Source organism: Geotrypetes seraphini, chromosome 10 (genome assembly GCF_902459505.1).
Source record: "Geotrypetes seraphini chromosome 10, aGeoSer1.1, whole genome shotgun sequence".
In the NCBI taxonomy this organism is placed as follows: domain Eukaryota; kingdom Metazoa; phylum Chordata; class Amphibia; order Gymnophiona; family Dermophiidae; genus Geotrypetes; species Geotrypetes seraphini.
In genome coordinates, this window is record NC_047093.1 from 13,978,412 (window position 1) to 13,994,095 (window position 15,684).

Below are 15,684 nucleotides of genomic sequence, written 5' to 3' on the forward strand. Positions count from 1 at the left end.
GCGGGAATGTCGTTTCACTGCTGCAGTAACATGTTGACGTCATAGCTGGCGTTCTCTATGCATGGTAATACTGCAGACGTTTTCCATGGCGTATTTTCGAGGCACGGTAATGTTTATTGGCAAACAGTCATACCATCTCTAGACGTTGAATTTGCAAGCACTTATCTTGCCAATTTTTGAAACTCGCCCCACATTTAAGATGATTTTTTTTGATTAGAGGTGTTACATTTTGGGCATCTTCCAGCGGACATCTGTTCCCATATTAGGCCATTATTTCGAAACTGCGCCTCCACATCCGTTGCAACAAATCACCTGCGTTGATTCTGATTAAAGATTTTGAATCTGTCTTACATTGCTTCATGCTGCTCGTTGAACGCAATTTAGAAATTCCATAAAGCGGAATGAAAAAGAGTTTGTCCAATCCACAGGTGTATCTGGGCGATGACTTACTGGAAGACCGTAGAGAAAGCAGCTCCGTCAGTTTCGTGGGATTCTGTCCACAGATGAACCCCCTTTGGCCGGAGGTTACTCCGGAAGAGCATCTTCAGATTTATGGGGCCATCAAAGGAATGAACCCAGCCGAAATTAAAGAAGTCATAAAGCGGTAATTGTGTTGCCCATGTGACGAAATATTTTCTTAGTCCAGTAACTGTTTCGTGCATAACTTTTCTAGATATTTTTTTCAATTTTCTATACCGTTCTCCAGGGTGATGGGACTAAATCGCGCGAGACAACGGCGCGCAGACAACTGAGCGCAAGGTTGACGGCGCGCCGAAGAAAAGCACTATTTTAAAGGGCTCCGACAGGGGGTGTGGGGGGGAACCCCCCCACTTTACTTAACAGACATTGCGCTGCCGTTGTGGGGGGTTTGGGGGGTTGTAACCCCCCACATTATACTTAAAACTGAACTTTTTCCCTAAAAAACAAGCAAAAAGTTTGGTTTTAAGTATAATGAGGGGGGTTACAACCCCACAAACCCCCCCCCCCCAACACCAGCGCGATGTCTGTTAAGTAAAATAGGGGGGATCCCCACCAACACCCCCCGTCGGAACCCTTTAAAATAGTGCTTTTCTTCGGCGCGCCGTCAACCTTGCGCTCAGTTGTCTGCGCGCCGTTGTATCGTGCGATTTTGTCTATGAACCGTTCTCCAGGGGAGCTCAGAACGGTTTCCCCCTGTCTGTCCCGGTGTGTTCGCAATCTTATCTAATGCACCTGGGTCAATGGGGGGATTAAGTGACTTGCCCAGGGTCACAAGGAGCAGCGGGGGTTTGAACCCACAACCTCGGGGTGCTGAGGCTGTAGCTGTAACCACGGCACCACTCTCTCCCCTGCTGATAATTTTATTTGCATAGAGATATCCGAGCAACTGGCTCAACAGTACTGGCCTTCCAAATGAAAGAACCTAAAAATGGCCATACTGGGTCAAACCAATGGACCATCCAGCCCAGTGGCCAATCCAGGTCACAGATACCGAGCAGAAATCCAAACCGTAGCAGCATTGGCCAAGTGAAAGTATCACAGTCCAATTGTGAAAGATTCACTTCACAAATACCTGCATTGATAGATTCATCGATACGATATTTCACATCATACATGACTTCTCTGCATATTTGTTTGGGTTTTTTTTTTTTTAGAATTTCGAGTGCTTTTGCCCTGAAAGACCATCTCAAGAAGCCGACTAAGAAGCTCTCAGCCGGAATGAAAAGAAAGGTGGGATTTTGACACTTGGACGTTTCGGACTCAGGAGCTCAGCCACTGTGGTTGCTGTTGCCATTTTGTAATTCTGCCCCCCTCTATCCCTCCCCAGTTATGTTTTGCACTGAGCTTCCTGGGGAGCCCCGAGATCATGCTGTTAGATGAGCCCTCGACGGGTATGGACCCTGGAGCCAAGCAGCAGATGTGGTGAGAGCCAGTAAAAGACAGAGAAAAAAGTAAAGGGAACAGAAACCCAACAAAGAGAGATCAAGTGGGAAGTGGAATAGAAGACGTCAACCTTAGGACACTATGCTTAAGACCGAGAGACGCACCCCTGAGGCAGGCCTCCACCTGGTGGCCGAAACACAGACCTTGTCGGGTCATCAGCTGGATCCTTTCAACATAAGGACTTTTCTACAAGTGTTTCTGTACTTATTTTGAATTTATAGAGATAAAAGATTATTTGTCCCAAGGTTGACGTTTTTTATCCCACTCCCCACTTGAGATCCAGTAACAGACATAAAATGGGATTGAACTAGCTCCAGTTTGAAACACGTTGGCCTCACTGTCAAGTGTCAGGATGTCAGTCGTCTTAAATCATCTTTCTAGCCCAGGAGTGGACAACTCCGGTCTTCAAGGGCCGGAATTCAGTCGGGTTTTCAGGATTTCCCCAATGAATATGCATTGAAAGCAGTGCATGCAAATACATCTCAGGCATATTCATTGGGGAAATCCTGAAAACCCAACTGGATTACAGCCCTCGAGGACCGGAATTGCCCACCCCTGTTCTAGCCACTGGTTTTCAATCTTGTCCTCGGGATCCACCCTCAGCCAGTGACGGCGTAAAGGGAGTGTGGAGGGGGCGGTCCACCCTGGGCGCGATTATGGTAGGGGCACCGGCACCCGTTCTCCACTCCACTCCCCAGCTCCTATCTTCCCCCCCTGCCGCACGGGTGCGCCCTTTCTCTTCCTTCGTGCCTCTTTAATTTTCCCTGCGCGAGCAGCATTATCGAACTTGCTGCCCACGTTGGTGTCGCCTCTCTCTGACGTCACTTCCGGGACCCCCACACTTAGGAAGTGATGTCAGAGGGACAGCCGACACGATGCGGGCAGCCAGTTCGTGACATTGCTCGCGCCTGGAAAATTTTAAGCAAACTTAACGTTTTTCATAAATATTATAAATATAAATTTTAATATATATTAAATATATATTTAATATATTTATAATATTTATGAAAAATGTAAGTTTGATTAATAAATTATTAATTTGTGCATATATGTATTAATTTTTCTCTTCAAAATGTAAGTTAAGTGGTTAAACGAAAAACAGGGGAAGATTTGTATTTGAATATGTCCGTTAGCAGTATTAATTGGAAAAATTTAAAGGTGCGAGGGAAAGGAAGAGGGCGCGCGCGGCGGGAGGGGGTTGTCGGGAAGGAACGGAGGGAGGGAGAGGGGCACCACTCACCCTGGCTACGCAACAGCCCCCAGCCAGTCAGATTTTCAGGATACCAGCAATTAATATACATGAGATGCATTTGAATGCAGCGGAGGTGTAATGCGTGGTGAAGGAACAAAAGCGCGCCGACAATTCAGAGCAAGATTTCAGCGCGCCACAGGAAAACCTTCTTTTAAAGGGCTCTGACGGGAGGTGTGGGGGGAACCCCCCACTCTACTTAATAGGGATCGCGCTGCCGTGTTGGGGGGGTTGTAGGGGGTGTAACCCCCCACATTATACTGAAAACTTAACTTTTTCCCTAAAAAATAGGGAAAAAGTTAATAAAAAGTTAAGTTTCCAGTATAATGTGGGGTTACAACCCCCCCCAACGCCAGCGCAATCCCTATTAAGTAAAGTGGGGGGGGGGTTTCCTCACCAACACCCCCCATCAGAGCCCTTTAAAAGAAGGTTTTCCTGCGGCGCGCTGAAGTCTTGCGCTGAATTGTCGGCGCTCGTTTGTCTCGCGCGCTTAAGACTATGAACCGTGATGCGTGGCCAGTTGAACTCAGGCCTATTTATTTGATATCCTGCAAACCCGATGACTGAGTTAAAGACCCCTGATGTGAAGCAGAGCATAACTCTCTCAGAAGGCATTTAAGGGCCCTTTTACTAAGCTGCAATAGGCGAGCCTGATCCACGCACAAGTCAAATGCACATATTTAGGCCTGGTTTTCATTGACATAAGTAGTAGAGAATGGCCCGGTGACAAAATTCATCAAAGTTCCCGTCCCCGCGGATAACCGCAGAAAAACCATCTTCGTGCCATTCTTTAAGGAGAGAGGGAAGAATCAGAGTATGAACAACCACTGACCCTCAAGCTTTGCTTTGAAGAATGTTGGTGTAGAACAGGGGTCTCAAAGTCCCTTCTTGAGGGCCGCAATCCAGTCGGGTTTTCAGGATTTCCCCAATGAATATGCATGAGATCTATGTGCATGCACTGCTTTCAATGCATATTCATTGGGGAAATCCTGAAAACCCAACTGGATTGCGGCCCTCAAGGAGGGACTTTGAGATCCCTGGTGTAGAAGGACTGAGGTTGAAATGACATGGGATTATTTCCCGCGGTTATGAACAGTGATGAATTTTGTCACCGTGTCATTCTCTAATAACTAGTCAATTGCACAGTCACTACACCTGACTAATCCCAACTGCCAAGTTAATCTGAATGTCTTATATGTAACATCGCTGTCTGTGTACAGTCTCTTCCTCTGTAAACCGCTCTGAACAGTTGTGGTACTGCGGTATACAAAAATAAAGTTATTATTATTACACGGTGATTGTATAAACTACACCAAACTTTAGAGGTGTTTCATTAAATTGTGCTAAGCGTCCTTTTCGGTATCGATTATCGTGACTCCGCCCATGTTTTTCCCAGGCCCCACCCCTACTGTCAAAGTTCATTTCCTAATTTTTTACGAGACCATTCACATGAAATTGGTTTATAAATCTATGTGTTCGAGGTTGTGTATCATACTTGAATGCCTCCATGGGTGATTTGGGACTTAATGCGCTTTGTAAGGAGGTGTTCTGCTATCCCAAATGTAGCAGGATGCGGCTATAGAGAAAGCAGTGATTTGCAGAGAAAAACCTTTCCGACCATCTTCTGAAATTTCACATTTCATGAAGTGACAGAAAACCCCCAGAGTAGGACGCCATAGGTCAAGGCTTTTGCCCGTGTTCACTTAATGATGTTAAAGATCCTGGGCAAGTCAAATTGCCCAGTGGTCGCCACATGTGCTGTTTCTGTCAAAATGGAAGCCTCACCCTTGTGTCCCTGGCGCTGTTTTTCAGGAAAGCGATGCGGGCCGCGTTTAAAAGCGGAGAGCGAGCTGCCATTCTGAGCACACACTACATCGAGGAGGTTGACGCGCTTTGTGACCGTGTGGCCATCTTGGTATCCGGACAGTTAAGGTTAGTATTAACCACTATGACACATAAGAACAGCCTTAGTGGATCAAGCCCAGTAGCCCGTTCTCACGGTGGCCAATCCAGGTCCCTAGTACCTGGCCAAAACCCAAAGAGTAGCAGCATTCCAAACAGAATCTCAAAGAATAACAAGATTCCAGAATCCCAGAGAGTAACAAGATTCTAGAATCCCAAAGAGTAGCAACATTCCATACAGAATCTCAAAGAATAGCAAGATTCCGGAATCCCAGAGAGTAACAAGATTCTAGAATCCCCAAGAGTAGCAATATTCCACACAGAATCTCAAAGAATAGCAAGATTCCGGAATCTCAGAGAGTAACAAGATTCTAGAATCCCAAAGAGTAGCAACATTCCATACAGAATCTCAAAGAATAGCAAGATTCTGGAATCCCAGAGAGTAACAAGATTCTAGAATCCCAAAGAGCAGCAACATTCCATACAGAATCTCAAAGAATAGAAAGATTCTGGAATCCCAGAGAGTAACAAGATTCTAGAATTTCAAAGAATAGCAAGATTCCGGAACCCCAAATAGTAGCAACATTCCATGCTACTGTTCCAGGGCTAGCAGTGGCTTACATAGAAACATAGAGTATGACGTCAGAAAAGGGCCGGCGGCCCAACAAGTCTGCCCACTCAAGAACCCTCCCTCAGCAAATTTGCCTCTCCCATGAGTCCATTTTTTTAAGCATGACTCTGTAGCAACCCCACTTGTTTGTCCCAACGTCTCTTGAAGTCGAGCACGTTACTGGCCTCGACCACTTGGCGTGGAAGACCATTCCATCGATCAATCACTCTTTCGGTGAAGAAGTACTTCCTGGTGTCCCCATGAAATCTTCCCCCTTTAAGTTTTAGCGGATGCCCCTTTGTTGCCGTGGGACCCTTAAGAAAAAAAATATCTTCCTCCACTTCGATGCGGCCCGTGATGTATTTAAATGTTTCAATCATGTCCCCCCCTTTCTCTGCGCTCCTCGAGAGAATATAGGCGCAGTCTGGTCAGACGTTCCTCATAAGGGAGATCCATAAGTCCTGAGACCATCCTAGTGGCCATTCTCTGGATCGACTCCATTCTCTTCACATCTTTCCGATAATGCGGCCTCCAGAACTGGACACAGTACTCCAGGTGAGGTCTCACCATGGATCTGTACAATGGCAGTATGACTTCTGGCTTTCGGCTGATAAAGCTCCTTCTGATGCAACCCAGCATTTGTCTAGCTTTTGCTGAAGCTTTCTCCACTTGATTTGCAGCTTTCATATCATCCTGGATGAGTACTCCCAAGTCCCTTTCTGCAGTAATTCTTGTTAATTTTACACCGTTCAAGCTTCCAAGATGCATTACTTTACATTTTTTTGGCATTAAAGTTTAGTTGCCAAGTACTGGACCATTGTTCCAGCAGAAGTAGGTCCTGCTCCATAATGTTGGGCCTGGTAGCGCTGCCAGATTCCGTTGCCGTGCACACAACGTTGCAAAGTTTAGCATCATCGGCAAATAATGTAATTTTGCCACGAAGTCCCAGAGTCAGATCCCTTATGAAGATATTAAACAGCATCGGGCCCAACACTAAGCCCTGTGGCACTCCACTGGTCACTCTCGATGTTTTTGAGGGAATACCGTTTACCATTACCCTTTGAAGTCTGCCGTTAAGCCAGTCTTTTACCCATGCTGTCAGTGTTCATTTTGCTCAATAACCTACGGTGTGGAACACTATCAAAAGCCTTGCTAAAGTCCAAATACACGATGTCCAGGGACTCACCCCCATCCAGTTTTTTTTGTTACCCAGTCAAAGAAGCTTATCAGATTGGATTGACAAGACCTTCCCTTTGTAAAGCCATGCTGGTGGGGATCCCTTAATCCTTCATCATCCAGAAATGTGTCCAATCTGTTCTTGATCAACTTTTCCATGAGTTTACTCGCTATTGATGTGAGACTCACCGGTCTATAATTTTCAGCCTCTGACCTGCATCCCTTTTTGTGGAGCGGGACAACGTTGGCAGTTTTCCAGTCCAGGGGAACTTTTCCTTTGCTTAAGGAAAGATTGAAGAGCACCGCTAACGGCTCTGCCAGGACATCACTCAATTCTCGAAGTACTCTAGGGCAGCGTTCTTCAACCACCGGTCCATGGACCAGTGCCGGTCCACAGAAATTTCCTGCCGGTCCACAGGGCCAGCACGTGCATCAGGCCCAAAACAGTGTTCTTCAACCGCTGGTCCACGGTGCGATCGATGCAGCCTTATCTTCGAGCCAGCTCCCTCTTCCTCACTGATTCAGTGCACAAAGCCACGGGCAGTGGCTCCTACGAGCATCCTGCGCCTGAACCGGAAGCCTTCTCTCTGTCGTTGCAACGTCAGAGGGAAGGCTTCCAGATGAGGCACGGGACGTGCAAGGTGAAATTAGTACTATAATGGGGGCGGGGTCTGGGGTAGAGATGGGTGGGGTCTGGCCAATGACTTAGCCCCATGTTCCTCAAATGCCGGTCCACGGACTGATGCCGGTCCACAGAATAATTCTTTTATTTCTGCCGGTCCATAGGTGTAAAAAGGTTGAAAAACACTGCTCTAGGGTGTAGATTGTCCGGGCCCATAGCTTTGTTTACTTTTAATTTTAATAACTCATGGTAGACTTCACTCGCAGTAAATTCCATGTCCCAGAAAGGGTCCGTCCGAACTCTCCTTTGTTTCTGGCTAAGGACCGGATCCTGGTGCTTCGCAGGTGAAGACCGAGCAGAAGTAGTTATTGAGTAGTTCTGCTTTGTCTGCGTCCGAATCGGTAAAGTTGCCGTCGGGTTTCGTTAGCCGCCCGATACCGCTTGTGTTCTTCTTCCTGTCGCTAACGTATAACGGACTATGGACTTCAAGAACTTGTCCAAACCTTTCTTAAAACCAGCTACGCTATCGGCTACGCGTTCCAGAGCTTAACTATTCTCTGAGTGAAAAAATATTTCCTCCTATTGGGTTTTAAAAGTATTTCCTTGTAAGATTAGCTTGCGGGGCCTTCGGTATCTGCTGTAAACTGGGATCCCCAATTAGTCTGGTCTTTTCAGCATTGATTGAGCCTGGAAAGGCTACAGGAATAAGCTGCTGGATATTCGGGCAGCAGCCATGCTGGTAGTGGTAGCTTTTAGATAATTAGGAAAACTCTGTGGTCACACTTAGGCAGGGAGAGGTGCTGGAGATAATCATGCTTGCTCATAGACCTAAACGGGTGGCTCCACTCCACACCATTACTCTAAATCAGTGTGCCGCAAACTTTTAAAGCTGCGGCACACGGATCTCGGGGCTGCGGCTGGAGAACAGCGGGAAATGTGCAGACGTGAACGTGATGACATCACACGTCTGCGTGACACCTTCACGTCAACGTCTGCCCATGTGCGGATGTTCTCCAGCCGCAGCCCTGAGCCTCCTGTTACCATCGGTGGGAGGGGGGGGAGGTGAGGAGAAGGAGCAGAGGCGATAACGAGAAGGAAAAACGCAGGGGCCGGCTGACTGACTGTAGGACATGCCTCTTGCCGCGAGAGACGTGTCCTGTAAGCAGTCGGCCGCCACCGGCGTCTCTCCTCCTCGCTGGCATCTCGGGGCGCACAGTTTGTGATACACTGCTCTAAATAGACCAATATCATTCACACCAGTTTAGAAAATAATTTGCTCTAAATATTGGCCCAAAATTTATTTCAACATGTTGTTTCCTGCTCCCAGTTTTGATTGTCAATATCAGCTCAAATAATGAGAAACCCGGAAGGGTCTGTTTAATGAAAATGTGCGCTGAGAGACTCGGAATGATACTGAACATGTTCCAACCTCTCCTTAGGTGCATCGGAACAGTTCAGCATCTCAAGAGTAAATTTGGCAGCGGGTATTATTTGGAGGTGAAGGTTGCCGAGATGGCCGAGGTGCAGAAAGAACTTCTTCATAGGGAAATCCTGCAGATCTTTCCCGATGCAAGCCGGCAAGGAAGGTAAAATACGCCCAGACACTCTCGCACGTCGGGGAGATGAGATCGAGGTGGTCTTTCAGGCGACGGAATAGAACCACGGCAATGGTGATTTCCAGGCCCTGCCGCGATTCAGAATTATTTGAATCGATCGGATGGGGAGAGTTTGATGGGTTGGTTGGGTGGGTGAGTGGTTTTGAGTCGAGTCTGTATTTTATTTTGCGTTTGTTAATCGGGTCAATTGTTAGAGATGATCCATAAATTTTTGGAAAAAAATGCCAGCCACCGTGGTTAAAATGTAACCAGATATTCACCTCCGGCACCCAGATACTAGCCAGCAGTGAATGTTTGGTTTCGCGACCAGGAAGTGACATCAGAAGGAGGGCTGTGGCCGGCGCCAGCAGTAGCTAGGAGAAGATTTTGAAGAAGTATGCAAGGAGGGAACAGTTACGCGGTGGGGGGGGTGCATGATGCAGTGATGCTGGACTCCAGCTCCCCAGACGCCTCCTTCCCTTCCTATGTCACTGATTGGGTCCACCAATAATTCAGTGTGTGTTTTCCACTAGAGAATGACACGGTGACAAAATTCATCACCGTTCCCATCCCCGCGGATAACCGCGGGAAAACATCTTCATGTCATTCTTTAAGGAGAGAAGGAAGAATCAGAGTATGAATGGCCACAACCACTGACCCACAAGCTTTGCTTTGAAGAATGCTGGTGTAGAAGGACTGAGGTTGAAACAGACACTACAGAATGACAGTCTCTGGTATCCAGAGCAGATATTGTGATGTCATAATGGCTCATTCCACCAGTGCCTAAGAGCCAATCACATCAGTGATGTCACAATGGCTTCATTATCCTTGGCTCACATAAGAATCAGAGTATGAATGGCCACAACCACTGACCCACAAGCTTTGCTTTGAAGAATGCTGGTGTAGAAGGACTGAGGTTGAAACAGACACTACAGAATGACAGTCTCTGGTATCCAGAGCAGATATTGTGATGTCATAATGGCTCATTCCACCAGTGCCTAAGAGCCAATCACATCAGTGATGTCACAATGGCTTCATTATCCTTGGCTCACATAAGAATCAGAGTATGAATGGCCACAACCACTGACCCGCAAGCTTTGCTTTGAAGAATGCTGGCGTAGAAGGACCGAGGTTGAAATAGACACTAGAAAATGACATGGGATTATTTCCCGCGATTATCCGCGGGGACGGGAATGGTGATGAATTTTGTCACCGTGTCATTCTCTATTTTCCACCTAATCTTGGTTGGTAATGCAAATGAAAGGTGTTATTTTTCCAAGTCAATGCGACATTACAATAGCATGAGATAATCTGAAAATACCCCAAATCTCCATTCCATCACTTTCCGTTCAGTCTTCCTCCGTACCACTTTAGCTTTCAAATCCCACTGTGCGAAACATCTGGAAGCAAATTTTCTAAACGATGCAGCATGCATTTTTTGTTCTCTTTGAGGATTGACTGCAATAAATGCAGACTAAAAATGCCTGCGTGCAGTGCAACTAGTCTGGGCTATTCAGAATCTCCCATAAAGAAGGTAACTATGAGGGAGTGTTGAAAAGTTCTGAGCCCAACCAACCCACTTCCTAAATTCTGCATGTTATTTTGCCACTGGAGCTGAAAAAAGGGTTATCTGATTTCATTAAGTGCCAATTTGTAGAAATTAAATTCTGTGGTTTGGCCGAGACCTTTTCAGCACCTCCTCATAGTGTAAAGACTTTCTTAGCTGAGATTGTGATGTCATAATGCCTCATTCCACCAATAAGAGCCAACCTCATCAATGATGTCACAATGACTCAATTGTCCTATACTTGGCTCACTTTTATTACATAGGAGGGGATGCTGAAAAGTTCTCAGCCCAACTAACTCACTTCCTAAACTCTGAGCGTTATTTTGCCACTGGAGCTGAAAAGAGGGTTATCTGATTTTGTTACGTGCCACATTCCTTAGTGAAAGAAAGAAAAAAGAAAAGAAAAGAATGAGAGAAACAGTGAAGCCTGGGGGGGTCAGTATTTTGCTCACCACCAATGGCATTATTCCTAGATATTCAAAGCCAGGATCTATGCAAGCTTTGGCTTTGAATATCCAGCTATTTTTAAAGCAGCTTAAATCAATATTCAACACTTCAGCGGCCATAGGCTGACAAATAAAGATAGGGCTGACTATTTTGTGGTCCCATTTATGCAGTTAACCTGGTCGCTTAAGGGCTGAATATCAGCCCTTAAGTGGCCAAATGCTGACTCCACCCCCGGAATGCCGCCAACATATCTGGCTAACTCAATATTCAGCGGCACTTAGTGGGTTAAGTGCCACTGAATATTAGTGGCTGGCCTGACCAAGCGATTTAACCAGTGAGCAGCCGGCTAAATCGCTTTGATCACCAGCCCCCTGGTTTATAGAATTGTCCTTTTAGTGTTGACTATAATCTATTCCAACCCACCTAAGCGAAAAATATCTGTGAAAAGACAAATTCCAAAATGTCATTTTAAATGAATACTTTTTGTAATTAATGTACTGTGAAGTTTCTCCCCCTGTAGTAAGTTCTTTTATGATTACCTCTGAGCTCTTCCATTAGCTAATTTGTGTTTCCTTCCTTCACTGGGGTTTTTTTTTCCAGCTTTTCAGCCCTCTTGTCATACAAAATTCCAAAGGAAAATGTGCCATCTCTCTCTCAGTGTTTCTTGAGACTGGAAGAAGGTAAGTTATATTTGTAAAGCTAGTCCAGTTACTTGTTGCTGTGGAAGTTTTTGGACCTGCTCCTTCAGCTTCCACATAGACCCAGGGATCCTGGTACAGCTACCCAGAGATTCCTTCCTGTATGCTTTACAACTTATTCTAAGCCCTAAATCTGACCACTAGATGTCACCGATGCACAATGGCTGAGATTCCTTACCTGCTGCTGCCTCTGCAGCACACCTGGCTGAGCCAGGGTGCGAATGAGAGCAGGGAGCAGATCCCTCCATTTGTCAGCATATTGTAGAGCAGGGGTGTCCAACCTGCGGCCCCGTGAAGTATTTTGTGCAGCCCCAGTCGAGGGCGATGCAGTGTTTTCCTCTGCTGCCCCCGGGTGTTTACTGTCTTGCCGGCTTCCTCCTCTGTCTTGCTGCAGCGTTTGTGCGGCCCCAGAATCATTTTTTTTTTCGGCCAATGTGGCCCAGGGAAGCCAAAAGGTTGGACACCCCTGTTGTAGAGTTACCAGAAGAAAACCCAGACATGTCCGTGTGCCTGGGGGAATTTCCAAAACTCAGCAGTTTGTCCAGGTTTTGGAAGGCCCTGAGCTTGGGGGCCGTGTGTAGAGGACATCAGAGCATGCACAGATATGACATGACTAGGATTACCGGATTTTCCTTTGGGAAAATCCAGGCCCATGGCCACGCCCCCCCAGGACCGCCCTGTTCCGCTCTTTCCCGCCCTGTTCCGTCCCCCAGCCTCGCCCCCAGACGGCACCTGCGCATGCGCGGACATGATGCAATGACGTCAGGTCCGCGCATGCACGGATGCCCCTTCCCAATGCAATTGTGCCGAAAAGCTTTTCAAAACCCGGACAAAAGTGCCGGGTTTTGAAAAGCCGTCCGGACCCCCGGACATATTCTCAAAAGGAAGACATATCCGGGGAGATCCGGACGTCTGCTAACCCTACCCATATCAGCCTTCCCTTTCTGACAGCCTGTAATGTTACTTTTGGTGGCTATTGACTATTGTTAATTAAACCAACCGTTTTTGCATCTTTTAACAGCGAAATGTGCCTTTAATATCGAAGAGTACAGCTTTTCCCAGTCAACACTTGAACAGGTATGTTACAAGCTGAGGCTTCGATATATAACTTTCATGAAATATGAATTCAATTTAAGCACATGGGGGTTAATTTTATACTCGGTGGCTTTGGTTGGAAGGCCAAGTAGGCATCTGTTTTGAGACTGTGTTATAAAGACAAGCCGGCACCTCCCAAGACCCACTGCCTAAGAGCAGGTGTAAAGTTCGAGGGTGAAGAAAGTGCCCCCAAACTTGATTACATGACTTTTTTGTCATCTTGTCATGACATGTACTTTTATGCATACACCCTGGGGCAGGGCTGGAGGCAGATCGGGGTGAGGCTGGAGGCGGAACGGAGGAGGGGTCTTGCTGAAGAAGCACACTGGCTACCTATTTCACATAGAATCTAATATAATAAAATGCTAGCCACGCATGCGCACTCAGACCTGCGTGATCTGAAATCCCTGATCTGTGAGATGTATGTCCGTGGCTTTGCAGATGTGCGCATGCGCGAGTCCCCAGCCTTACTGCTTCCCAGCCGCAAGCGTTGGACTCCCTGCTCTCCAGATTGCGGTGTACAGATCGGTAGGGCACTGGGAGCTAGGGAGAAAGCAAGGGCTCAGTGCGTCTTCGTCATCGTCTTCGCCCCTCCCCCCCCAATTCCCGTTGAGCCTCCCACCCGATTTTCTCTTCTTGCGGTCTGGCCGGCTACCTTAGTCCCTTGCCGCTGCCGCCACCCCCTTCCCTTCCCTTCCCGCGGTCGACAAACCTCTTGGCTCGAGCAGCGGCCGCAGGACTGTAAACACGCTGCTTTGCGGCCTCTACTGCCTTGATTTGCTCTTCCGTGTCCCTGATGACATCATCAGATACGCGGCAGAGCAAATCGGGGCAGTAGAGGCCGCGAAGCAGCGTGTTTACAGTCCTGCGGCCGCTGCTCGAGCCAAGAGGTTTGTCGACCGCGGGAAGGGAAGGGGGTGGCGGCAAGGGACTAGGGGAGCTGGCCAGACTGCGAGAAGAGAAAATTGGGTGGGCCACGAAGAGACAGGGAGGAACTGGAGTGGAAGAGGGAAAGGGGCCTGCTTTGGGGGAGGGGTGTGCTTGGAGGCAGACAGCTTTGTTTGGGGGGGAGACAGAAGGGGGGCCACGGAGAGACACGGAGGAACTGGATCTGGAGAGGGAAAGGGGCCTGCTTTGGGGAAGGGCTGTGCTTGGAGGCAGACAGCTTTGCTTGGGGGGGGAGACAGAAGGGGGGCCACAGAGAGACAGGGAGGAACTGGAACAGGTGAGGGAAAGGGGCCTGCTTTGGGGGAGGGTGTGCTTGGAGGCAGACAGCTTTGCTTGGGGGGGGAGACAGAAGGGGGGCCACAGAGACACAATCAGGGAGGAACTGGAGGGGCAGAGGGAAAGGGGTCTGCTTTGGGGGGGAGGGGTGTGCTGGGAGGCAGACAGCTTTGCTTGGGAGGGGAGACAGAAGGGGGGCCACGGAGACACTGTCAGGGAGGAATTGGAGGGGTAGAGGGAAAGGGGGCTGCTTTCTAGCACCCGTTAATGTAACGGGCTTAAAGACTAGTAACATATAAAATTGCATTGTTAACATTCAAAATTCAGAAAACTAATACTCCAATATTCTTATATCGCTATTTAATACCCTACTCCCCAGTTAGATCTCTTTGAAAGTAATTGGCACCAGAAGAACCACAACCTTTTCTATCCTGGGACCCCAGATTTGGAACAAACTTCCAATCTATTTGCGCGCTGAAACCTCCTTATAAAAATTTAAAAGTAATCTAAAAAGCTATCTTTATAAAGATGCTTCTGAATCTTAGATCAGACAATCCTTTTGATTCTCCTATTTACTTTTAGATCAGGTCTCGCCTAAGCAATTACTCTTAGATTAAGTCTTCATAAAAAATTGTTCTTCCCTAATTGTTATTCTATTTTAATTGTTTATTTTACTCTTTACAACTCTAGAAATGACAATTATTCTTTCATTGTAACCCCCATTCTTTATATCTTTTGTAATCCGCCTTGAACCGCAAGGTAATGGCGGAATAGAAATCTCTAATGTAATGTAATTTAACCTCTAATTCTTTACGTATCTTTAATGTAACTATGGATAAAATTGTATGTATATGGTTTTAAACTGTTTTATTTGTCCCCCCCCAAAAAAAAATTATTATTGTTTTACGCATTGAAAATACTTGATATTGCGTTTAAATCAAAATCTCAATAAACTTGAAAATATGGCAACCCTGCCCTGGGGGATGGTTTCTAATAAAACATAGGAATTGCCGCTGCTGGGTCAGACCATTGGTCCATCGTGCCCAGCAGTCCACTCACGCGGCGGCCCTTAGGTCAAAGACCAGTGCCCTGAGTCTAGCCTTGCTTGTAAAATGGTTTACACACAAAATTCCTTTTTAAAATTGCCACGGTTCCCTCTAAGCCAGGGGTGTCAAAGTCCCTCCTCGAGGGCCACAATCCAGTCGGGTTTTCAGGATTTCCCCAAGGAATATGCATGAGATCTAGTGGCATACAATGAAAGCAGTGCATGCAAATAGATCTCTTGTATATTCATTGGGGAAATCCTGAAAACCCGACTGGATTCCGGCTCTTGAGGACCGGAGTTGCCTACCCTTGTACTAGACCAGGGATCTAAAAATCCCTCCTCGAGGGCCGCAATCCAGCCGGGTTTTCAGGATTTCCCCAATGAATATGCAGTGCATGCACATAGATCTCATGCATATTCATTGGGGAAATCCTGAAAACCCAATTGGATTCCGGTCGGTCCGGAATTGCCCATGTCTGTTCTAGACCAGGGATCTCAAAGTCCCTCCTCAAGGGCCGCAATCCAGTTGGG

The 15,684-nt window shown here is 47.1% G+C and overlaps 1 protein-coding gene across 2 annotated transcripts in view; it reads left to right on the forward strand.

Annotated features, from left to right (window-relative positions):
• The window catches only part of ABCA5 (ATP binding cassette subfamily A member 5), a 153,137-nt gene that overhangs the window by 126,854 nt on the left and 10,599 nt on the right, over positions 1–15,684 (forward strand). For both annotated transcript variants that reach the window (XM_033962419.1, XM_033962420.1), the window contains 7 exons: positions 429–604; positions 1,635–1,710; positions 1,808–1,902; positions 4,985–5,104; positions 8,922–9,068; positions 11,692–11,771; positions 12,811–12,866. In XM_033962419.1, coding sequence (XP_033818310.1) covers positions 429–604; positions 1,635–1,710; positions 1,808–1,902; positions 4,985–5,104; positions 8,922–9,068; positions 11,692–11,771; positions 12,811–12,866 — 750 coding nt within the window. The remainder of the gene's footprint in view (positions 1–428; positions 605–1,634; positions 1,711–1,807; positions 1,903–4,984; positions 5,105–8,921; positions 9,069–11,691; positions 11,772–12,810; positions 12,867–15,684) is intronic.